The 25053-nt window shown below is 42.2% G+C and overlaps 2 protein-coding genes across 10 annotated transcripts in view; one reads left to right on the plus strand and one right to left on the minus strand.

Annotated features, from left to right (window-relative positions):
- Positions 1-25053, plus strand: part of LOC307203746 (uncharacterized protein) — a 29247-nt gene that overhangs the window by 152 nt on the left and 4042 nt on the right. Inside the window, exons 1-10 of one of the 9 annotated variants that reach the window (XM_079954839.1) lie at positions 8-111; positions 4204-4361; positions 4480-4593; positions 5533-5600; positions 7250-7493; positions 7604-7747; positions 12633-12753; positions 14346-14458; positions 17189-17272; positions 19216-19260. In XM_079954839.1, the coding sequence (XP_079810965.1) occupies positions 4555-4593; positions 5533-5600; positions 7250-7493; positions 7604-7747; positions 12633-12753; positions 14346-14458; positions 17189-17272; positions 19216-19224 (822 nt within the window). In that variant the 5' untranslated portion in view covers positions 8-111; positions 4204-4361; positions 4480-4554 and the 3' untranslated portion in view covers positions 19225-19260. The other 8 variants (XM_079954838.1, XM_079954836.1, XM_079954832.1 and 5 more) reach the window with 8 other exon arrangements.
- The window catches only part of LOC307203779 (alpha-tectorin-like), an 84037-nt gene continuing 78551 nt past the window's right edge, over positions 19568-25053 (minus strand). Inside the window, exons 19-23 of the mRNA XM_079954897.1 lie at positions 23110-23358; positions 22842-23004; positions 22288-22375; positions 21853-21969; positions 19568-20858 (exon numbers count right to left, since the gene is read on the minus strand). Coding sequence (XP_079811023.1) covers positions 20761-20858; positions 21853-21969; positions 22288-22375; positions 22842-23004; positions 23110-23358 — 715 coding nt within the window. The 3' untranslated portion in view covers positions 19568-20760. The remainder of the gene's footprint in view (positions 20859-21852; positions 21970-22287; positions 22376-22841; positions 23005-23109; positions 23359-25053) is intronic.

Below are 25053 nucleotides of genomic sequence, written 5' to 3' on the forward strand. Positions count from 1 at the left end.
GAGGGGGCGGGCAAAGAGAAGGAATCGCTAGCCTGATGGTACGACAGCGCCCCTGGCCAGGAGTCGCGCGACGCTGGCCTGTTGTGTGACGACACCCGCGCGTGGCTCAAAGTACGGCGTCGGATTGGACGGGTCTCCAGAGAGGGGCGGGGCCGTTGGAGGAAAGGAGGAGGCCGCGAGCGAATGAGCAGGCCGGGCGTCGAAAGGGGGCGGGGCTAGGCGTGTCGCGCGGTTTTGTTTTCCCGTTCCTGAGGTAAAAAAGTACCCCGTCAGAAGCTTCTCAAGGGGAGGGTGGAGCTCTGAGGGGAAAGTTGGCCTAGGTTTTTTTTTTAACCTCAGGTGTGTCAGCCTCAGCAGCAGGTTGACGTGACCTGCGTTCAGTAATGAAGGGCGCGCACACCCACCCACCTATATTTATCTCACTTCATAAAAATTATTCACCACGTGATGGTTAAAAAAACCCTCAAAAGCGTTTTTGTTTTTTAAAAAAGAGAAAACAATAGTGGTCTTCAACTGGTTGAGATCCACCTCTGACTGCCCACTTTCACATAGTCACTATAGATTTTATGATGGAATAGTTTATTGTTTCAATATTAATGGTCATAATATCAACCACAGGGGAAAAAATTATATAGAACCTATATATATATTGAAATATACCAAAAGTAATAATAATAACAGTACTCCAAAATGTTAACATACAAATGGTTAAAGGAAACTAATATATTAAAATCATCCCATTAAATACTTGCAGTTCACCATATTTACCTCAATAAAATTTCTCAGCTTTTGGGCAGCCGCTGCAAATCTCGCAGCTGTCCCAACAGATAAGTGATGTTCACTTGATCACCATCTGGTATCATGCTTAACAAATTCAGAATAAACTGTCCTCTGTTTAGAATGAAAAGAGCAGTAAAATAAATAATGATAAAAGATCTGCTGCTTGAGCCACACATATGGTATAAGACTGGCTGTGTATGTACTATGCATTTGTTTTTAAAAAAATCTTACTATTTTTTTCACAAAGAAAAAAAGCGTTACAAATTTTTACATAAACCATAAGTTACTTTATCAATTGACTTCCCATCCTCCCCTTTCATGGTTTCTGTATTTAGCCTCAAATGCTGTGTATTTTGCCTATACTATTCAATACATTCAATTTAACCTATTTATCTTAATAATTCACACTGTTGCTCATATTTCAAATGGGTGGGGTATAAATAAATATATTATTATTATTACTATTATTATTTCTGTGCAAGGGAGGAGGATGGGGCTGAAACTTAGAAGATCTCTTTGCCTCCAAAGCAACCCCATCAAGTCCAGGGATCAACCGCTGCACTTGTCTGTGTGCAAAGATCACCAGTGTTGAAGCAATGATTCTTCAACATCAACGTCGTTGGACTGGTCATGTGCGGATGCCTGATGATCGTCTTCCAAAGCAACTACTCTATTCTGAACTTAAAAATGGAAAGTGTAATGCTGGTGGTCAACAAAAGAGGTTTAAAGACTGTCTCAAGGCAAGTCTTAAACACTGTATAAACACTGACAACTGGGCAACACTGGCCTGCGAGTGCTCCAGCTGGAGAACAGCCTTTACCAAAGGTGTCATGGGCTTTGAATACACTCAAACTAAGGACACAAGGGAGAAACGTGCTAAGAGGAAGGCACGCTTGGCAAATCCACACCGTCATCAACTCCCGCCTGGAAACCAATGTCCCCACTGTGGAAGGATGTGTGGATCCAGAATTGGCCTCCACAGTCACCTACGGACTCATTGTTAAAACCATGTTTATGGAAGACAATCTTACTCAGCTACGAGTGATCATCAAAAAAGAGAAGAAGAAAACACACTCCCCCCTCATTTTACCCCCTTTTGGGGATGGGAATGGGTCTTTCAGTTTTTACTACTTCTGCATACTTTGGAGGTGCACAGTGCACAGCACGCACACACATACAAACACTGGGGTGTATGGGGGGGGCAAAGTTGTTCAGTTTGTTTGTCTTTTTTGGCCAAAGTTGTTGAACTTTTTTTTTTTTTGCCCAAAGTTGATGATCTTTTTGGGCAAAATTGCAAAATAATAATAACAACAATCCGTTTTTGAGCTATTTTTGTGGGAAATTGGCAAAAACAGCACTTTTTTTTTCTTTTTCTGATTTCCGCCTGGACACTGCAGCCGACTGCAGTATTCCAGATATGTCTTCAAAATCCCGGACATATGGCAACCCTAACAAACAAATAAAATAAGAATGTGGCAAAGAGAGAAAGCTGCCAAAGAGTGAGCAGGCACATAGAAAAAGGAAGAGGATGAAAGAAAGAAAAAAGCAACAGTGCTTCATTGGGGAATTTATAGCAACATTTTGCTCTGCTTATTCTCATTTATTTGTGTACATGAATGTAACAGATATTGGGCCTCCTTGTGAAGAAAGTGATTCTGGTGCAATTCTCACAATTTGGCAAATTTGGACTAAAAAGCTAGTCTGCTGCAATATTTACACTAAATGAAACCTTTCTTATTAAGTATAAAAGGAAATGCTTTGTAATTTATTTTACAAAAGTTCTGTTGTACTACACTTTTGAGGCACCAGAATAATTCTGCTGTATGTTACTTCCTTGTGCTAATGAACCAAAGTGTTCCAAGCACAATGCCCCTTAAATGACATAACGATAATTGCTGAGGCTGTTGACGCAGCAAAATGTTGCCCATCTGTTATTCCCCATGACATGCAAAGCAATATCACTAAATAGCACAAAAACAGAGTCCGTGCTCTGTTTAGATAAGAAGTTAGGTCTGAATTGTGCCAGGCAAGCCTGTGCATGTTGATTCAGAAGATAGTTCCAGTGATTGCAATAGGGCTTACATCCAGGTAAAACTGCATAGATCTACAGCGTTAATTGCCTTCTAGATTGTAGATAGGAAAAGAATTAATTCATCGCCCAGTTAAGAAATCATTGTACTGCATGTGCTTCATGAATGCAAGGAGGCATACCCTGGAACAGTGACTCATGCGAAGTCTCAGAGTTTGCCAGCTTCAGAGCTAGATTTTTTTTAAAAAAAAAATTGTAGAGACAGAACAGGTAATCTCTGAGGATGGGTATGTTGGGCTCTCAAGAACCTTTACTTACTTATTTCCTGTAGGGTGCTTGCAACTCACGTGGCACACTAGTATGCCCGAGTGCATAACTTTGACTTACTTTATTCGGGAAATGTTTTGTACCCTCTGATGAAAATAGGGACGTCTCATTCCATAATGATAATTTTACTATTTATACCCCATATATCTTCCTGAGTTGCCCCAGTCACTCTGGGCAACTTCTAACATATATAAAAACATAATAAGACATTAAACATTTTAAAAAACACCTTCCCTATACAGGATTGCCTTCAGATGGCTCGGGGGTCAGATAACTCCATACCCTCCAACATTTATCCAATGAAAATAGGACATCCTAAGGAAAAGTGGGGCATTCTGGGATCAAATCAGAAACCAGGACAGCTTCTCTAAATCAGGGATGTCCATGGAAAATAGAGGTGTTTGGAGGGTCTGATGTTTTAAGATCTGTATTAATGATACTGCCATTTCCCCAACCATACTGAAGTGCAATCACATTTGCATTTGCAGTTGAATTCACTTCTAAGCAGACCTGCAAAGGATTGCATCATAAATGTTTACAGTTGTTAGATACTAGTCTGGCAGCTTGCTCAAAGACATACCCACCAAATGTGTCTAATTACAATTCCAGTTTAGTTTAGGTTCAGTGACACAAAACTAGGTAAATTTTAGTTAAGAGATGCCCTACAAGTAAGATATTCTAATGATTGTGTTTTGCATAACTGGTAAATTGACATCCAGACTAGTTTGTGTCTGTTGCCTCTGTTTTATATAATTGTTGTATTAAGGTAACCAGCTAGCAGGATCAACTAAATTTTGTAGCTTGTGACCCACAATTATGGATCCCCAATGAGTCACACCTGTCTTGGTTCCCAGAACCGAAATGTGTGGTGCATGAACGGTTTACTGAATTGTTCATGTTGACCTTTCCTCAGTTCATAATATGGATCCTGTTAAAAAATAATTGCTAGCCAGAGCTATAGGGTAACAGTATATCTGAAGATATGTAAACAACCCTCAAAATTGTTCCTCCTATTCACTTACTTGTTTATGAATGCATTTTTTTAAAATACTGGTGCATTATTTCAGGGACAGGAAATGGCAAAGAGTAGCAGAGGAGTTGGGACTGCCCAGTAACATCAAAGCTAGTAATAGCTTCCATCCTGTGGCTGTAATTTGACAGTCTGACACAGATTTCTGAGGTGCTGAGCTGTAACTATTGCAAAACACACAGCCTAGCAACACAGGTAAGTACAAACACCACTGCACATTTCACCCATACAAAAGAATACATAGAGAACTATGCTTCCTCCTTTCTCACTGTTCAGAGCTTAAATCAAGTTTTGCTCTCTGGATACTTTCTAGGAACCCAGAACCCAAATTCCCTGTTTCTGGGGAGATGATGAGTTTGCTTTCAGATGTGCTAATCTGTTAATCCTCATGGAAATGCTCATGGAAGACTTCACAACTTTTCTCAAGGTATAGTGTTTTAAGACTGGTGCTTTAGTTTGCAATTGCGGTGCTTTTTTATTATTATTGATTACATATTTTTAAACCTGCATGTGAACTGCTCTGAAAGGAATTTGCCCTGAAAGGCATCTTAGAAATGCTGAAAACAAACCAAAATAATAGCCAGCAGTCCACCTCTCTTAGTGTCTTCTCACTGTATCCTACCTAACACACACACCAAAAAGGTGATGTGCAGAATCCATAGGGGAGTTCTCCCAGAATACAGTTAGTTTTAATTATTTCTGTGGCACATTTGTAGGAAGCATTTGCAGTGGCTTGTGCCCATGATTTCTTTCCCCAGGAGACTGGAAAGCGGTGATGAATTACAACTGGCTTTGAAGGACTTGTAAAATGGTTGATACAGGTTCATGAATGAGGATAGGTCTATAAAGATGATGATGATGATGATGATGATGATGATATTTTTGGCAATGGAAGGGTTAACCCACTGGCACCTGGATGCATTCTGTATATCTGCCTGGAAGGATCCTTCATGGTAAGTGACCAGGGCTGGATTTAGGTTTGATGAGGCCCTAAGCTACTGAAGGTAATGGGGCCCTTTATATATCTAGCTGTCCTTTGCACATAACAAAATATGTATTTATCAAAGTAATTGTTGAACTGAAATACAATTAAGAGGAAGTATATTATAGTGAAATACAATTAAGAAGTAGTATATTGATAGTGAAATAATTCCTAAGTTCTAACTTAAAATGATTTTTTTCTTCATATCAAACTTAATAATGCAAACACATTGGCATTTGGCAATATCAAAAGTTCCTTTAGAAACACAATTTACAAAGACTCATAATTTTTGGGTGCCCCCCAAGAGATTGGGGCCCTAAGCTATAGCTTGTTTAGCTATAAATCTGGCACTGTAAGTGACCAATGTTCCTCTGTGTCACACAGATTCAGAGACTTCACCCTTTGAAATTCACTTACAGAAAACCTTCAAAAGGTGAACATGAAAAATCCAAGTAAGTAATAAAATACTTTCCCTTTGCATTGAAAGTTATTGAATTGCTTTTCCACGACAAATTCTGAATGTTTTTGCATGTTGAATATTGCTTTGATATGATCAGACTAGGATTTCTTATAAAATGACTTTCCCCCCATCTGAAATGAATTGTTTTGCATAAATAAAGGTAAAGGTAAAGGGACCCCTGACCATTAGGTCCAGTCGTGGCCGACTCTGGGGTTGCGGCGCTCATCTCGCTTTATTGGCCGAGGGAGCCGGTGTACAGCTTCCGGGTCATGTGGCCAGCATGACTAAGCCGCTTCTGGCGAACCAGAGCAGTGCACGGAAATGCTGTTTACCTTCCTGCCGGAGAGGTACCTATTTATCTACTTGCACTATGACGTGCTTTCGAACTGCTAGGTTGGCAGGAGCAGGGACTGAGCAACGGGAGCTCACTCCGTCGCGGGGATTCAAACCACCAACCTTCTGATCAGCAAGTCCTAGGCTCTGTGGTTTAACCCACAGTGCCACCCACGTCCCTTTGCATAAATAATGTTCTGTAATGTGCCAGATTCACAAATGGTGCAGTCTGTGAGTGTACCCAGGGGTGTGCGGGGGGGGGGGGCAACTGCCCCCCTAAATCAAGTAAATAAATAAAAATACTTAACTATCTGACGAATCGCATCAAGGATAGCTCGGTTCTCCCCCCCACCAAACAAAACTCCTACCCCCCCAACATAAATCCAGTCTATGCCCATGGTGCAGTCCCTACACAGAAGTTAAGCCTCACTGAATTCAATGGGACATACTCAGAGGCAAGCATTTATTATTGTATGACGGCCTAAGTGAGGCTGCTAAGTGAATAATTGTTGGTGGCAATAATGTGGAACAGCAAATAAGCTATTAGCATGATAAATAAGAGAATAGAAAATAAAGGATGATTCCCCACCCAATAAACACATAGGACACACCTAATGAACCCTGTCAGCAGAAGCCCTGTGCAAGAACGTCTACTTGTGCAATGGGACTTCCCTCCTCTTTTCTCCCCCACTGCCCCAAATTGGCTCGCGTGGGTGTGGGTGTGGAGAACGCTTAGAACAGCTTGCAGGGAAAATGGGGATTGTTCCATCTGGCAAGCTGATACGCTTCTGCAGACATAATGTTTGTAATAGCACTACATTGAATTCCATCCATAACCAGGAGGCTATAGATGCTTTCAACCAAGTTTTATTCGGACCAGATCCATTAAAATTAATGGGACTAATTTAGTCATGTTTATTAATTTCAGTGGGCCTGATGTGAGTAAAATGTAATTGAATGCCAACCTATGCACACTGGGGTATATACAACTATTACAAGAATAAAAAAAAACTTTTAATGTATCAATAAAAACCAAAGTATCTTGGAAAATAAGCAGTAACTGTCCAGATACTTTGTCATTCGTAAAGATTACAAATACAAAACCTTGCACTTTTAACTGAAGCAGTTAATGAATGCTAATGTACAAGTATGGCTCAACTGCTGAATTATCCAATTAATTCTAAGATTATGGCTTTGCGTTTGTTAATAATGCTTGCTGACCAGGGCTGTGTTGATTAGTTCATCTCGCCCATTAATTGTGCAAGAGCTTTGCACAGAGAGGCACAAACAGTTTATTGTCTTTCACAGCTCTCTGGATCAAGGCCAGTCTTTTCCCAGGGTTCCCAGTCAAGAGCCTCTGTCAGACATGGAGAACTTCACTCACTCGTTGTCATTAGACCCATTCTTGGCAAAAGCAGCAAGAGATACATCTACTGATGTGGTCAAAAGCGCTGTGAAGGACTTTGCCGATGACTACCTCAACAGGGCTGCTATTTTCAATAGTATGGATGAAATAGTGACTGAAGTGGCCCATGCAGCTTTGCCAAAACTAGTGAGTAATATACTGGCCACCTCTCTCCCACATCTCCTCCTTCCTGCTCCCTGTGCAAAAGGAAATAAATGCAGAATTTCTCTGATGGTACTGTTTTACTGCTGGCTTAGATCCAAGAGGCACAACAAGAATTGGACCAAGAGGAACTGCTGGATGGGATCATCTTGTGTGTTGTTGAGGAGGAAGCCAACGCCTTAGTTCAGACTGTCCTTGATGAATATTATTCTGAAATGTTTAAACTGCAAAAGGGAGAGGTAAGCCTAGAACTTGTGCTCTGAGAATTTAAAAAGTACCTTGTCGGCTCAGAGCAAAGGTCTGTGTATTCCACCATCCTGTTTCTTACCTTTGGGAAGCCAGAAACAGGATATGAAGACAACTGATGCCCTCCAGTTTGTCTCCAGCCGAAAGTTACACTGCATGGAACATGGATTGTCCATTTTGCTGTCATGGAAAATAATCATTTATTGACCTGCATTAATTTAATCATAAGCGATTACAATTATATCATAACGGCCAAACTATTCTATCAGTTAAGCTAGCTGCGCTTAAGAGAAACCATGAAATAGACAACTGGAACTTGTTATATTTTTTGATTCTATTGAACTATTGGGGGTCTATATTCTAGATTATATTTTATATATTTGCATACCACTTAGTACTTAAGACAAGCTTTTTACAAAACAACAACATGTATATAAATTGCAAATAGTGACTTTGAGATGTATGTTGCAATAGAAAACAGAACTACCATACTATGCAATTAAAATAATAAAGCCTCAAAAGACAAAAACATATCAGCTCCCAATATTGCCAACCAATCACAGCTGTAACATAGGAGTTGACCGGAGGGCACCAGCTTGGTGAAGGCTGCAGTATGGTATAGAGGTTAGACTAGGACCTATGAGATCCAGGTTCAAATCCCTACTCAGCCATCTAAGTCACTTGGTAACCTTGAGCCAGTTACGACCTCTCAGTTTAACCTACACCACAGGAGCATTGTGAGAATAAAATGGGGACGAGGAAGAAATCCGTTTACACAGCCTTAGGCACCCTGGAGGAAGGGTGAGATAATGTATCAGAAGGTAAAATAAAGTAAGTTGGGGGAGGGCAGAAGTTTGGGTCTCTGTGACAAAGCCCAGGATGCTCAGACTTGCCATTCAAAGAGGAAATTTAGCAAGTGACTCCTGGTGGTTTTCTGGATATGCACAGTCCCCTTCACCCACCATTGAGCTTTTTCTCCTTCCACTGCCATTTTCAAATTTTATATTAATTGCCATTAATAAAATGAACTTCATTACTTCTAATCATCCCATAAGAGCAGCGAGGGTTGCACGCTCCCTCCACTTGATGCACTGAAATGAGTTTGCCTCTCTCACCACCACTCTTCACTGTCTGTTCAGTGCCATTTCTCTTTGAGATTCATCTCACTATTAAGGCACATCATTCAGTCTGGACTCTGTCCTTCACATTCTAATTACTTGGAGAAAGAAATAAAAAAGAAAGAAAAGATTGCTGTTATTGTCAGGCACAATGCAGAGACCTGTCTTCATTTATTTGCATATCGGGCAGGAGCACGTCAACCTCCACTCTTCTGCCAAGGTAATCTCCACAAACAAGCATCTCTGCATGTACGTCAGCAAGGAGCTACACAAAATCACAATGCACTCTTTCTTATTAGAAACCAAATCCATTACAATGCATACCAAGTTCCCTACAACACGACAGGGTGTAATCTATAAATCATATGCCACAAGTATTTATGCCGCCTGTCAGTTCTTATCCTTTAGTACCCAAGCAAAGCATTTTTCCTTTTACTGATTCTCAGCATCAAAGTGGCATTTTAAGACCTTTTTTGAAAAACAACAGCAACCACGAAGCATATCAAAACTCACCCTTTGGCCAGGCAGAGGTGTGAAGGTGAGGCGTATTTCATAGCCACCCTATTCGAGATATGAACATGGCATCAGGAAAACCTTGATTTTGTACTGGAATACATTATTATTAACGAAGGGCTTATCCATACTTTCCAGGCACAGGTCAGTGCTTTCCCCATGAAAACATGCTCTTTAAAACTGAATTGGAGCAAACACCAATTTGGGTTTTCTACGGATTGCTTTTTGCCTTGATTGAGCTTTAAAGAGTGGGTTTTCGTGGGGACAACTCCAGAGCAAAAGGGCACTTGGACATGGAGCTTTAAATCACGGACGGTGCCTGGAAAGAGCGGAGGAAAGGGAAGTGTGGATAAGCCTTATCTATAAAATCTATATATAGTGTTTCCTAAAAGAAAATACTTCTTCATGATCTGATCCAGGAGGGCTGTACTTTTGTTATTACAAGTTAACAATTTAGTACAATTGACTTCACTTGAATATTTTGCTCTTTTGGAATATGTTAGGAAGGTTGTGGCAAAAATAAAAGGGCAAGTAAAAGCAAGAAACACACAGCAGCAGTATAAACAGGTAGGAATAAAATAATCAGGAAGTAACTACTGATGAAGGGGGTATCCTGATTCTTGAAACTTAACACAGGTTTTTTTGTTGACTTCTTAGACTGCAACAGAAATTGCTTGAGATACCTCAAACTTCTTCACAAAACCGGAAGGTCTAATAAAACTTGGTGTGTTTTTTTTTAAAGAAAGAAGAGAAATCACACTTTGTGACATTTTTCAAGTTCAGTGCTGCTTGGCACAATCTTGATTAAGGAAATCAGCAGTGCAGCCTCCAGAGACAATATTTCTCTGACCCTAAGGTCACCATACTTGAGGACAAAAAAGCTTTGGGGGATGGATAAAATATGAGGCTGCTGAATTAAAGCACATTAACAATTTGACCCTGCACTATATGATCTGCCATGGATCATTATCTCTTAAAATGTCAGAATATTTATACACTTTTAGATTGTCCATGAGAGGTAAGCCGAATCATTCCAAATCTGTCATGCACTTGCTCTCACTTGAAGAAATTGGTTGTAATGCAGCAAGTTAAGTATGTGTAACCATCACAGTTAAATGCCATGTCACAGTTCAGTGTCTCATTAATACTAAAATACTTGTTATTCCCACTGATCTTGGTTGGATTTAGAGGCATCCAGTTTTTGCTGGATTGAACCTCTTATCTGAACTTTAGCTGGACACTGCTGCCACTTCCATAGGGGAATTGGTTTACCCCTTAAGTGGGCTGTGCTACATGTAGAGTTTGGGAATATATGTTCTTTCATTAATTCTCAGGAAGCAGATGTATTTATTTATTAATAAGATTTCTTGCCCATATTTCACTATAAGGTCCCAGGGATTCTCTCTTAAGGCATTACATGCCGTAAATTTCAAACCAGTGGTCCATAACTGTTCCCAGTCAGCAAACATAATATTATGTCCAACATCCTGTGCCCATTTAATCATAGCAGACTTCACCGTTTCATCCTGGGTGTTCCATTTCAGCAGCAAGTTATACATCTTTGACAAAATGATAATGAAAATGATATATAGGTGGTACATAACCCCAGTCAAGCTTGCAAAAATTTATCACTTGCCCGATAACAAATGCTGGAAATGTAAAGAGACTGAAGGTACATTCTTTCACCTTTGGTGGACGTGCCCAAAGATTAAGGCTTTCTGGGAAATGATCTATAATGAACTGAAAAAGGTATTTAAATATACCTTCCTTAAGAAACCAGAGGCCTTTCTTCTGGGCATGGTCGGCCAATTGGTGCCAAAGAAAGATAGAACCTTTTTTATGTATGCAACAACAGCAGCAAGAATACTCATCGCGAAGTATTGGAAGACACAAGATTTACCCACTCTGGAAGAATGGCAGATGAAGGTGATAGACTATATGGGACTAGCAGAAATGACCGGCAGAATCCGAGACCAGGGAAAAGAGTCGGCGGAAGAAGACTGGAAGAAATTTAAAGACTATTTGCAGTGGCATTGCAAAAATAATGGACATTAGAGGGATGTTGGACAGAAATTAAGTGGTTACCAGCTGTAATGTAAAGGTTGAGCAATAAGTTACCGTATTTTTCGCCCTATAGGACGCACTTTTCCCCCTCCAAAAATGAAGGGGAAATGTGTGTGCGTCCTATGGGGCGAATGCAGGCTTTCGCTGAAGCCTGGAGAGCGAGAGGGGTCGGTGCGCACAGACCCCTCTCGCTCTCCAGGCTTCGCGGACCTCTCCGCAAGCAGCGGAGCGCTCCCGCTGCTTGCGGAGAGTTGCTTGCATGCCGAAGCCTGCGCGCGCTGAGCTCAGCGCGTCCAGGCTTTGCGGACCTCTCCACAAGCAGCGGGAGCGCTACCCCTGCTTGCGGAGAGGTGCCTGCATGCCGAAGCCTGCGCGTGCTGAGCTCAGCGCGTCCAGGCTTCGCGGACCTCTCCGCAAGCGGCTGGAGCGCTCCCGCTGCTTGCGGAGAGGTGCCTGCATGCCGAAGCCTGCGCCCGCTGAGATCATCGCGTCCAGGCTTCACGGACCTCTCCGCAAGCAGCGGGAGCCAGTCCTGGGCTCCCACGGCTTGCAGAGAGCTGCCTGTTTGGGGACTGTGGTCGGGGGAAGCTCGGGCCTCCCCCGCCCCAGCCCTGCGCCTGGGGGGGAAATATTTTTTTTTCCCTTTATTTCCCCCCAAAAAAACTAGGTGCGCCTTATGGGACGGTGCGTCCTATAGGGCGAAAAATACGGTATAATAAGTTATAATAAGTTATAATAAGGATTTGCTGAGTTAAGAATTTGAACTGGAATACAAAAGGGGGAGGTGAGAGGAGGTCTGGGAAACAAGTTAATGGAAATAAGTAATGGAAATTATATTTGTTTTAACTGTTTTTTAATTTTTGTATCTTTGTATTTTTGTCACTTTTTGTGTATTTTTGTTTTTTGTATTAATTTGGAAACTCTAATAAATATTTATTAAAAAAAACAAATAAAAACATATTTCATTATTGATCTTTTTAAAAAGAGAAAAAAAGCTTGCGAAAGCATTGAAACCAGGCTGGGTAGACTAAGCTTGCTTTGTTTGCACACCTATAAGGGCAGCCACTGGAACTCTCTCTCCTTGAACGCAATGAGAAACCTTAAGAAGCAGCTGCTGAAGAATGTTTTCTTTTTCTTTTAGAAATGTAATGGGGGTGTCTGTTTCTGTCTCCTCCCCTCCCAGGTTGCTGTGCTTGCCGCTAAACAACTTATTGATATATTTCTCCTGGAGCGTGTGATAGGGAAGATGAGTTTGCAGGGCCCAAGGTTTTCTGGGAAGGAGCACTCAAGCGCGATTTTAGATGGTGAGTATTGAACAGCTGGGGAGGGAGGGGAATGCCTGTAACTTTGGGGAAAGACATAATATCTTGGATTTATTTAACACTGGGGATCTAAGAAGCCTTTTGCAAACACTAAAGGGCTGGCGGAGATGTGAGCTTTGATTACTTTTCCAAGGAAGGTTACAGTGGCATGAACAATGCATGTCTGGCTTAAATATGACAGATACTAGGCATACCTACACTGCAGATTTAAAGTACCCTTAATATTCAGATGGTCAGGTGCATCTGCCACCAAGTGCAGGAGTCAGCCTTTGCATGTTACAACAAATGAGTAGTAGCATGGCGAAAGTGGAATCCTGTAGGCAGCAGCTTCTGCATGCCACTCACTGGCCATGATCTGGGAGTCAGGCGGAACTGACAGTCAGACAGTCAGATAGACCCTGCATGCTCAGACATTTCTCCTAGAACAAAATTCACAGATTTTTTTTTTTTGGGGGGGGTATTTTTTTAAAAAAATATCTAAAATATCTGCAATATATTCAGTAAACAGCATTTTGGCAAGGCCAGTAAAAATTCTCAAAGAGGCTCTACACATTCATAAATTGTTGTAGCTCACTGGTAGCCAGTGCAGTGCTTTCAGGTCTGCTGGTAACAAATAGTCACATTCGGCTGCTCCCCTTACCCACGTAGCAGTTGCATTCTGCATGAGCTGCAGCCTCTGGACCATCTTCGAGGGCAGCCGTACATAGTGCATCACAGTAGACCAAACAGGAAGTCATCAGAGCATGGACAACTGGCAGGAACAGCTATAGCTACCCATAGTGCTACACTAATGCACAGTGCTATTTTTCTAAAAAAGGAAGTACTGGAACTCACAATGAACACCTCCCTTGTCCTCTTATAATGGTAATGGCATCCACCCAAGAGGTGCCAGAACTGAGTTCTGGTGAGTTCCGGTTGAAAAGTAGCCCTGCCCATACGGCTGTAGTGTCCTACCAACATTTCTCAAGTGGGTATCAATTATCCCTCAATAAAATCCTTGCACACCAGTTTTATGGGGATATAGCCACATTGCTGTTCTGGCTGATTTTTCTAGGGGCAGGAAGGATACAGTGCTATTTGGTGGGGGAAAAGCTAGATCAGGACCTGTTACGGCAGGGCAGTGGCTTGATTGGAATCCTGATTAGAATTGCCTTCCCCACAACTGTTTTTTGCATTGGGAGGAAAGTGCCCATTGGCACCTCACATTGCAAAAACAGGTACTCAGGTGAGGAGGGATTCCAAGTGGGAAGATGGCAAGGAGAAAGAGTTAAAGCTGTCCCCCCCCTCCCCCAATGCCAGAGTTCCAGCCTGGCTCCTCTCTGCCCCCTGCTATTTCAGGTTTGTTTGTTTTTAATCTATGGCCTTTTAAACTTTGTTACTGTGCTGTGTATTTGTGTGTTTTTCTATTGCAAACTGCCCTGTGATCCTCGGATGAAGAGTGGTATAGATATTTAATTAATAAATAATAATAAATATAAAAAAGAGAGAATTCCAAGCTCACCAGGGCAAACCACATGACAAATGCCATGTCCAGTTTGGCCCTCAATCTTCCTTGCCTACCTTTTTCCTTCTAGATTTTATGTTCGATATTCTCCTTAAGCAGTTATTTAGCATTCAGCAGCAGCAGCGAGTTACCTCTGAAAACATCCCCCTGGGAGATTTCCATCTGAAAGCTTTTACCGAGGTGGTAAGTAGGCTCATATTTTAAAATGTTGATTGTTTTGGCTGCCTTTTATCTTTCCTGTACTGCAGTGTCCAGAGGAGCTTCACTCATCCAGCCTCCACCTCTACCTGAGCAGGCTCAGAGCTAAGTAAGGGGAAAGGGTCGGATGTAACACACACACACACACACACACACACACACAGAGAGAGAGAGAGAGAGAGAGAGAGGGAGAGATTAGTCGAGAACTACTTCATCATGTGCTGCTGGATTCCCCCTCCTTTGCTAATCATAGATTATTGCTCCTCCTAATATCTCTTTCCCTATTAAGTATTCTGTTTAACCTTCACAGTGCTGAAGTTAAGTCAAATACTCCAGTGCAGCAATTGCCCTAAGTACATAGTGGTAGTGGGCTCCTTACACTCACAGAACAGCAGCTTTGCGTTCACAGGATCATATGTATCGGAGGTGGAGGATAAATCGAGGTCTTTGCCTTCCACACACATAGGCTGGTACAGAATGCTGCTGTATGTATCATAAGTAAAAATATAATTAAAAAAGGCTTCCTCAAGGCAAGTGAGGAAATCCCATTTAAGTATGTGAAATTTACTTCCAAATGAATATGTAGATCTTTCTCAATACTTCCTACCTGATCATTTTTAACTGGAGATGGTATAATAGACTGCACCACTTCAGCCTGCAGAATGGGGTGTTGCATTGTCGATTGCTCCCTGTAAGTAGAAAACTAGCTCAACAGGGAACTGTCTGATCTAGAATCTTCCTTCCTGGTATGCTACCTTTTCATTAAAAGTGAGCATTTACACAGGAGGTTGCAAAAGTGGCTTTCCACACCAGTAGTTTGAAATGGTACACTACCTCTTCATTCTTTTTCATGTGTAATCCAGGACATAACTTGCTTACTCCCTATTGGCAGCTTGCTTCTCTGCAGCTAGATAAGGCCAAAGGCCTATCTAATCCAGCATCTTGTTCTCATGGTGGTCAGCTAGATGCCTGTGGGCAGCACCAGATTTAAGGTGGTACGGGAGGTTGCCCTGCACAGGGCACTAGGCTGAGGGAGTGCAAAATTGAGAAGATCCTTTTGGGGTGCAATTTTTTTTTTTTTTTTTGCTTTGCACAGCGCACCATATTATGAAAGATTACCAAAGTCTGCCCCTGTTGTGGGAAACTTGCAAGCAAGATTTGAGAGCAACAGAACTCTCCCAACTTCTGTCCCCAGCAGCTGTTTCACAGTACTGCCTTCAACGGTGGAGACAGATCATAGCCTTATCCTCCAAGAATTTGTCTAATCCTCTTTAAAAGCTATCCGAGTTGGTGGTCATCACTACAGCTTGTGGGAGCAAATTCCAGTTTAACTATGCACGGTGTGAAGAATTATTTTCTTCTGCCTGTCCTGAACTATTCTATCAGCCTTAAGCTAAAATGGGCTCCCCCTCTGCACTGCAAACCTAATTCTTTGTGTCCAGTTGTCACTGAATGCATAGACAACTGTGTTCCTTCAGTTGTTCCAACAACCTTTTAAATACAATCTGTTCACAACATGTTCTGACAGTCTGGTTGCAGATCGTAACAGTCTTGTAATGCAGAAATCTAGAACCACTGGGTTTAGCTTATTTTTACAGAATAAGTTTTACAGAATAGATAGTTACAGAATAACTATTATCAGATAGTTCCTAGGAGATAGAGCACACATTTTCAGGGTTTCCACCCCTGAATTATTATTCTTTGTTTCCTTGTTGTATTAAACACAACTTCCATTATCCTCAGTAGATTCTTGCTTACCTTTAGCCACACATCAAACGTAGAGTTACCAGAAGCTGAATGGTGCAATTATTCTGGACTAAAGGCTGGTATATGATTTATTTATAAGCCTTATGAAAGTTGAAAAGTACCATTCTTGAGTCCTGAATACAGTGGTGTAGTGTGGGGGGTGCAGGGGGGCCGGCCGCATCGGGCGCAACATCTGGGGGTTATGGTTAGGGGGCGCAAATCCACGGGTTAGGGGGTGCAAATTACTTGCCTTGCCCCGGGTGCTGACAACCCACGCTACGCCACTGCCTGAATATGAAAATCCTATAGCCACAGGAAGCATGCCTGTCCTGATACGTCCTTGAATGACCTTTCAAATGCCCATTGCCTCTGGAGGCGCTTTACCCTCCTAATTTAATGGAATTGCTGTTTTTCAAGAAGTCATTGTTGTTTACCTTTGTACATTCCCCAGATCAGAAGGACTACTGACTCTTAAGGGTTGTATATCATTATTAGAGGGGAAAACATTGTGATGTTGAAATCATTGCAAACCAGAGATTTGTAAACCAAATTTTCCAGCAGATGGCAGCAGAGTAAGCAAGTTTTAAACTCTACTTTGTACTGCAAGGAGCCTTAAAAATAGATCTTAAAATGTGAAAGATTGGCAGGGCACATAGTTTGTGTTTCTTCAGGCTCTGGCACATTCTTTTGACTCTAATCTGATGGGATATTGCTTTGTCTCAAATTACTCATGTGGCTGCCACTTCTTTTATTATGAAAACAGCAATGTGGTTCACATCAAATCAGATATCTCATTTCATTTTTTTTTTTTAAAAAAAACAGAGCATGAAGCCTTTGTGCTGTAACCTGACTTGTGTAAAGGCCTCAATTTAAAGGAAGTGTTAAGCTTGTTTCTTTCCCTGGATCAGCTCCCGCCCTCACTTTTTCCTTTTCATCTAAATTTTGGGACGCCTCTCTTGTGTATTTCAGGCTTTAGATGTTATCTTGACAGAGCTGAATAAAGTGGTGGACGAGGACATGGAAGATCTGCTGGAATATGAAAAGAAAGCTCAGGTAGAAAGGAATCTGTGGCTGGGGGGTAGTTTTATTTATTTTGGGGGACAGACAACTATATCCATATTAATGCTCAATGCAAAAACAACAGAATGTAAGCACTAGAATTCTCTTAAATCAGATCATCTTCTGGGAAGAACATAAGCAGACCATGAGTGCAACAACTCTCTTTTGCCATTTGTCCCCCACCTCTGGCAATTGCTGTTTTAAGGTTCTGAACGTGAAGGTTCCATTTAGCTATCATGGTCAATACCCATTAATAGACTTATAAATACATTTGTCTAATCATTTGCTGCCCACCACTACATCTTGTGGCAGTAGCTGCAAATTGCATTACGGTAATTATTTCCATTAGGTAAAGGCTAAAGGGACCCCTGACCATTAGGTCCAGTCGTGACCGACTCTGGGGTTGCGGCGCTCATCTCACTTTACTGGCCGAGGGAGCCGGCGTACAGCTTCCAGGTCATGTGGCCCCCATGACTAAGCCGCTTCTGGCGAACCAGAGCAGCACACGGAAACGCCGTTTACCTTCCCGCCGGAGTGGTACCTATTTATCTACTTGCACTTTGATGTGCTTTCAAACTGCTAGGTTGGCAGGAGCAGGGACCGAGCAACGGGAAATTACCCCGTCGCGGGGATTCGAACCACCGACCTTCTGATCGGCAAGCCCTAGGCTCTGTGGTTTAACCCACAGCGCCACCCGCGTCCCAGTTATTTCCATTAGTAACTAGTTAATTTTGCATTATGTGAAGGACTTTTCTTCATGTGGTGTTTTGCAGATTTTGCATTCAATTAGCTACATGTATTTCCCCATCCCCCATAGAGGCATGTGATTGCGTCTTAAGCCTCCTAAGCTCATGGCCATCACCACAAATTGTGGCAGGAAGCTTCATAAAATTAACTTATGTGTATAGAGACGGTCCAGCTTTTTGCTGTTCATATATGTGGGTGGAGTACAAGTGTCTGTCATAGACCAGGAGCTGTTTAATCCCCTTGGCTGTAGATACCAACTGTTTCCAGAGTCTCATTTCAGGAGCTTATCATGCTAAAGAGTCCAGCTCCTGACATCTGATTGACTTGGGGCATTTGAGAGGTATGACTACCCTTGATGAGGAAGCTTCACAGTGCACAGAGAGGCTGGATTGCCTGTGCAAGCCCCAGAATGTCACTCCCCACCATGGTATCTGAGTACCTGGGCTGCTTATTGAAAGCTGCCTGGATTATCTCAATATGATTGACTTAAGGACATTCAACTCTTATTTTCTAAGTGTGTGCTTACTATTGTTCCCTTGCACCAGCAAAGAGCAGAAGGCAAGACTCCTTATACCTGACCCATCTGCCAACTCAGGGGCTCCATACGGCCTTCCCAATCACAGAAGCGCAGTGTTAGAATCGTTATTCCTTTCTGTGCCTGAATAGTCCTTTGAGGCCTGAGCATAGGCTGTCTGAGGTGGCTTTCTGGGTTATCAATGCCTGCTAGCCAAAATAGCTGTGTTCCACCTCCACTCTCAGAGGCAGTGTGCCTCTGAACACCAGTTGGTGGGTATCACAGGTGGATGGAATGCCATTGTACTCAGGTTGTGCTTGTGGACTTCCCAAAGGCATCCAGTTGGCTGTGAGAACAGGATGCTAGATTAGATGGCCCATTGGACTGATCCCGAAGGTCTCTACTCATGTTCTTACATCAGCTTTGGGCTATTCGTTTTTTTAAAGCCCTGTACTAAGTATGCCAAGTTTAATGCAGATGCCCTCTTTTGCAGATGACTGGAGGCATTTTGTTCTACTGCATCTAGTCCAATGCACCTATTAAAACTAGGATTTGCACTATTAACAGAATATCTCTCCCTTAACAAGAATGATATTCTGCTCTCTTAGAGGAACTTGCTACATAATTGACTGAGGTACATGCTTAACTCATTCTGTATGATATATTTCATTTAAAGGGTATTTAACAGAAACAGAAGAGAGGAAAAGAGCACCTGAATAATGTAAGGCCTTTTTATATGCTTATGCTTCATTTCAGAGTAATGTATGTGAGTGTAACACTATTTTATATTTATATTGATTCCCCATGTGATGCAATAACAAACAGGAAATGAGCATATCTGAACACAAAGTTTTATTAAGAATAAACCATGTTTAAATTATTTGGCTGAATGTATAACAAAAAGGGACAGAGTTTGAATTGGGCTGGGGGTGGGGGAGGGAAGACATCCCAGCTGTCCAAAGCTCTTTTGTGACCTATTTACTGAGTTCAGTGATAACATGTGAGCATAATTAAAAGGATAGGATCTCAGGCTGAAACACTAGAAGCTGTTATCAATCCTTGCCTCTTTAAATGTCATGGCTTCTCCAGGAATCCTGGGAATTGCAGTTTGATGAGGTGTTGAGAATTCTCCCCTAGAGAGCCTTACACACCTCACAAAAAAACTCACAGGTTTCTGTTTTAAACCAATGTAAATTTGTTATGTCCACACTGCATCGAAACCTCTGATAAACTTGGTGGTAGGTTGCACCACAGACATTTCTCTTGATGGATTTGTTTCTATGGTAAAGTGTTATGTCTGAATGTTCTCCAGCATATCCATAGAAGCCCCACATTCAAAACAAGGTTTCCAAAAGCAAGTTGCCTGTTGTCTCATCTTAAAGCTATTTGAACAAATATATCAAGAGTAAGAAGAGTGGTCAGAACTCAAAAAAAGAAGAAATGCTTTTTCATATGACCAAAAGCTTGCTCATTTAAACTGGATGTGTGAGTGGTGATGATGGCAGCTGCAACAAAAACTGGGATGGCTTCCCACATGCCAACCACTCTATGGTGACATTTTCAAGGTACCTGTAGATTGCCCCCATCTATTGCTTCTCTTAGCCCTGTTGTATGAATGGAGAACTTCAGTTGGATGTTCTATGAAGAAATTAACAATGGTTAATTTCTCTTGTGCATGCAAGACTCACAGCAACCACATAAAAAAGAAAATGAACAAACAAATGGCTAGAGCCTGAACTAAATCACAATGATGGAGGGCCTCCAAAATAGGAGCCTACAGGGAGCAATTCATAGATTTCAGGGCACCAATTCCATGACTACCTACAGCCCATTTTCCTTTTCTTCCAAGATCAAGTAGTGATCAAAGAGGCAAAATACTTTCCTCCAAAATTTAAACAGGGAGAGAGAGTGGGGATTGTCCTAAAAATGAAGACAAAGAGGGAGAAACACAGTTGACTATTTGCTACGCATCATGTTGGACACATCCCTGATGTTTAGAAGAGTGCAGTGCCCTGTTAAATTTTTCCAGCTTTCTTTAGGATTAAGACCATTAAAAGCAGGCCAACAACTCCAGTGCAGCAACGGACAAAGTGTTGTCGTAGATGGCGATGACTGTTGTCAGTGCAGGTTGCAGGTTTAGGGTTGCATGTGCGTATCCTACAGGGACTTAGAAGGGTTAAAGTAAATTACAGTACTTTAAGTAGAAGCTGAAGATTAATTATTATGTTGGAATCGGTTTACAGAGAATACACCATAACGATATCTGGGTAACAATGAGGGGAAGCAGCCTGGCTTGAGGTCCATTTGATGAGCTGGTTGCTATAGAGAGAAGAAGAAGAAGAGAGAGAACTCATGAGCCACATTTTAAAGAGGCAGAGCCTGCATTTCTTGTACTGGTTTTGATTTTCTTAGTAGCCCTGGGATATAGCTAGTGAGATCTCGACGGTACAATAAATTATACTGTGGCTGCAAATATATACTAAATTAAACCAGTTAGATTAATTGATTTAAAATACTTTTAAACAAGGACCTCCCAATGAATCAGGGAACAATTTCAAGAGGTTTTTTTTTTTTTTTTTTTTTAAAAAGAGGGCTTATAAAAACTGGAGATATCACAGCACTTTCAGAGGCATTCTTGTCCTCTTACAGTAAGAGAATGCTTCTTCTAAGATGATGCCTGCTACACTATACCAGGCCTATCTAAAAATAAAAGAAAGTGTGCTTCAGAAATACAACTTTCCCCCATGTGCATTTCGTTTGTTCAATCAATCAACTAAAACTCCTATAATTAATCAACTAAGCTGGCCCGGACTGACTCTCCATACATATTCATATAGGAAGGAGTGACATGTGGTCCATAAAGTATGTCACAAATTTTAGGGGGAGGAGGGTAAGTAGGGAAGGTCAGTGGTCAGCAACAGAGCACATACTTTCATTTTAACCACCGAGGAGCCCAGTGCTATTTGTCTAGAAAACAAGGTGCTGGAACACACCATGAATGCCTCCCTTGCTATCTTAGAATGGCAATAGCACTCACCTGAGAGGGCTGGAACTGAGTTCTGGTGAGCTCTGGCCGAAAAAAAGCCCTGGAGGAGCTACTGCTGAAGTAGACTGTACTAAATAGATGGACTAATGGTCTGTAGTATGAAGGCTGTTCATATGTTCATTTCAAAGTTACAACAGCCAGAATAGTAAAATATTTCAAAGGAAAGGGATGCCAGTTTTTGTAAGTGGGCAGTTTTTGGCATTAAAGGGAGGCCTTGCTTCCAAACCTTCCTAAGAGAATAACTTGTGGAATGCCTGGATACGTCACCTCGGCAGCTCTTGCCATCTTCCTGCAAGGTCCCTGTTACGCAGCTGCATAGAGGCCCATCCATCTGGCTTGTACATATCTGTTCACAGCCTCCATTGTCTTCACACCAGTCTAAACCTAAAACACATGATGTAAAAAATGAAAGTGGAATGTTTCCAATTAGGAGGAATGGTCGGGGTCACAGTGACACTGTGAAGTTACCATTGCTTCATATTAAAACTGATTTTTACACAGTGATGCTGGTTTATGGCTACTCAGGCTCTGAACCCTTCTACCTTCAATGCTCAAAACTTTTTCCTGCTACCTTGGGGACCAGAGACATTATTAACAAAGGCAGAATTTCCTGTCTTTGCAACATGCTGAATCCCACCACTGTAGCCATGGAGTAAAGTAAACTCATCATCCTTCAGGAAATTGAAGAAATGCCAGACTTACGCTTCCTCCTGATTGGCCCCACAGAGATGATTTGCTCATTGAGCTCTTTGGTATAGTCATTGGCCCTCCTGGCATTCTGAGGACAGTTCTGACCAAACAAGGAGAGAAGATTGCTGTAAGTGTGTGCACTCTAGAAATCCACCTAGAAATCGCGGTAAAGACTTAGAGCAGGTGTGGCCCACCAGATGTTGTTGGGCTCCATGTCCATCATCCAGGGATGATGGTAGTCCAACAACATCTGGAGAGCACAGGTAATCTTCCTGGGGATTCCAGAGTTTAGGGGTGACTACTGAGATATCCATAATGCACCACCATCCCTCAAAATGCATTCATTTCCCCATCTACACAGATGCTACTGCTGTGGGTTTCCTGCATTAGTTGGGGGTTTGGACTAGATGACTTCTGAGGTCATTTCCAACTCCATGATTCTGTCCCAGGGCACTTTGAGTAGTCTCTCCTGCAGACCATAACCACCGAGGTGAGCTTATATAAGATGGTCAATGACCCCTGCGTAGAGTCTAAGCTATGCAAATCTACCGGTCCATGCCACCTACTATTTTGCAAGAGTATCTTTCTGAGTCGCAAAGTGAAACGGCACAGTGGAGGTGAACCTCATCGTAATCACCGATGAACTTGAAGACAGTGACGTGAAAGCGGCAAGTCAGTGAAACTCCATTTTCTTCAATCCCAATTGTGTTGTCCTTTATATTCTGGCACCTACAACGCAAAAAAAAAACAAAAAAAAAAGTCCCAGCTCTCAACACAGCTGTGAGGAATCTCTGGAATTTCCAAAACCAAGGAAGGAAAAAGGGTGTCACTTACCCTTCTTCAATGATGAAGTATCTGAGCTTGTCATTGCTGTCTCGGGAAGGTGTTGCATAACATTTATTCAGCATTAGGATGAGATGGGTGGAATCTGCCCCAAGGACGAAGACGCCAACATACAGCACGTCACGGGTGGTCAGCACCACTTCACCTTGCCGGTAGGGATGCTTGTAGGACGAGTTTTTGTACAGTGCCATCTTGGTTGTGAAACTGCCTTCTTGTGTAGGCACTGTCAGATTAATCACACTGAAAAGGAGAGTTATAAAACTTAACGAAGAGTGAATAGAGAAAATATCCTGGAGAAACCATGGAGCAAGTTTGCTGAGTCAGAGAAGTAAGTTTAAATCTGCCTCAGGTGCCTATTTATTTATTAATTATATTTTGCCCTTTCAAGTATATTATCAGGATGGATTACAATAAAATGCTAAAACACCATAAAGTGATGAATGCACTGAAATAAGCTGTAAACAGCAATTCAGCTACCTCATTCTTCAGACAAATAGCATGGATTATGACTCGCTGTTCTTTTTCCTAATTATTTTATGGTGTTGCTTATGCATACATGAGAACTTTCAAACATTAGGCATCAGAGGCCTCTACAGGAGGGACAATATCTTTTGCAGTCCCAGGTACAAACATATGAGCATCAAAGAGTGATCAGAGCAGTACTAACTGGGCAGTTGCAGGGCTGGTTCACATCCTATGCTAGTGTAAGTTTTTGCAAACATAGGGGACACACCATGGGTCTCCGGTCACAAAAACCACATAATGGGTGTATGCCTGGAGCTCATGAATTGGATTATAAATAATAATAATAATAATAATAATAATAATAATAATAATAATAATAATTTATTTATAACCCGCACATCTGGCTGAGTCTCCCCAGCCACTCTGGGCAGCTCCCAATCAAGTGTTTAAAACAATACAGCATTAAATATTAAAAACTTCCATAAACAGGGCTGCCTTCAGATGTCTTTTAAAAATAGGATAGCTGCTTATTTCCTTGACATCTGATGGGAGGGCGTTCCGCAGGGTGGGCACCACTACTAAGAAGGCCCTCTGTCTGGTTCCCTGTAACCTCACTTCTCGCAAAGAGGGAACCGCCAGAAGGCCCTTGGCACTGGATCTCAGTGTCCGGGCTAAACGATGGGGGTGGAGACACTCAGGTACACAGGACCGAGGCCGTTTAGGGCTTTAAAGGTCAGCACCAACACTTTGAATTGTGCTCGGAAACGTACTGGGAGCCAATGCAGATCTCTCAGGACTGGTATTATATGGTCCCGGCGGCCACTCCCAGTCACCAGCCTAGCTGCCCCATTCTGGATTAGTTGTAGCTTCCGGGTCACCTTCAAAGGTAGCCCCACGTAGAGCGCATTGCAGCAGTCCAAGTGGGAGATAACTAGAGCATGCACCACTCTGGTGAGACAGTCTGCAGACAGGTATCCAGCCTGAATACCAAATGGAGCTGGTAGACAGCCGCCCTGGACACAGAATTACCAGTAATCTGTGCCTCCATGGACAGCTGTGAGTCCAAAATGACTCGCAGGCTGTGCACATGGTCCTTCAGGGGCACAGTTACCCTATTCAGGACCAGAAAGTCCCCCACACCTGCCCGCCCCCTGCCCCCCAAAATAGTACAGTGGTACCTCGGGTTACAGACGCTTCAGGTTATAGATGCTTCAGGTTACAGACTCCGCAAACCGAGAAATAATACCTCGGGTTAAGAATTTTGCTTCAGGATGAGAACAGAAATTGCGTGGTGGTGGCACGGCAGCAGTAGGAGGCCCCATTAGCTAAAGTGGCACCTCAGGTTAAGAACAGTTTCAGGTTAAGAACGGACCTCCACAACGAATTAAGTTCTTAACCCAAGGTGCCACTGTGCTTCTGTCTTGTCAGGATTCAACCTCAATCTGTTAGCTGCCATCCATCCTCCAACCG

This window comes from Podarcis cretensis (genome assembly GCF_951804945.1).
Source record: "Podarcis cretensis genome assembly, chromosome: 15".
NCBI classification, from domain to species: domain Eukaryota; kingdom Metazoa; phylum Chordata; class Lepidosauria; order Squamata; family Lacertidae; genus Podarcis; species Podarcis cretensis.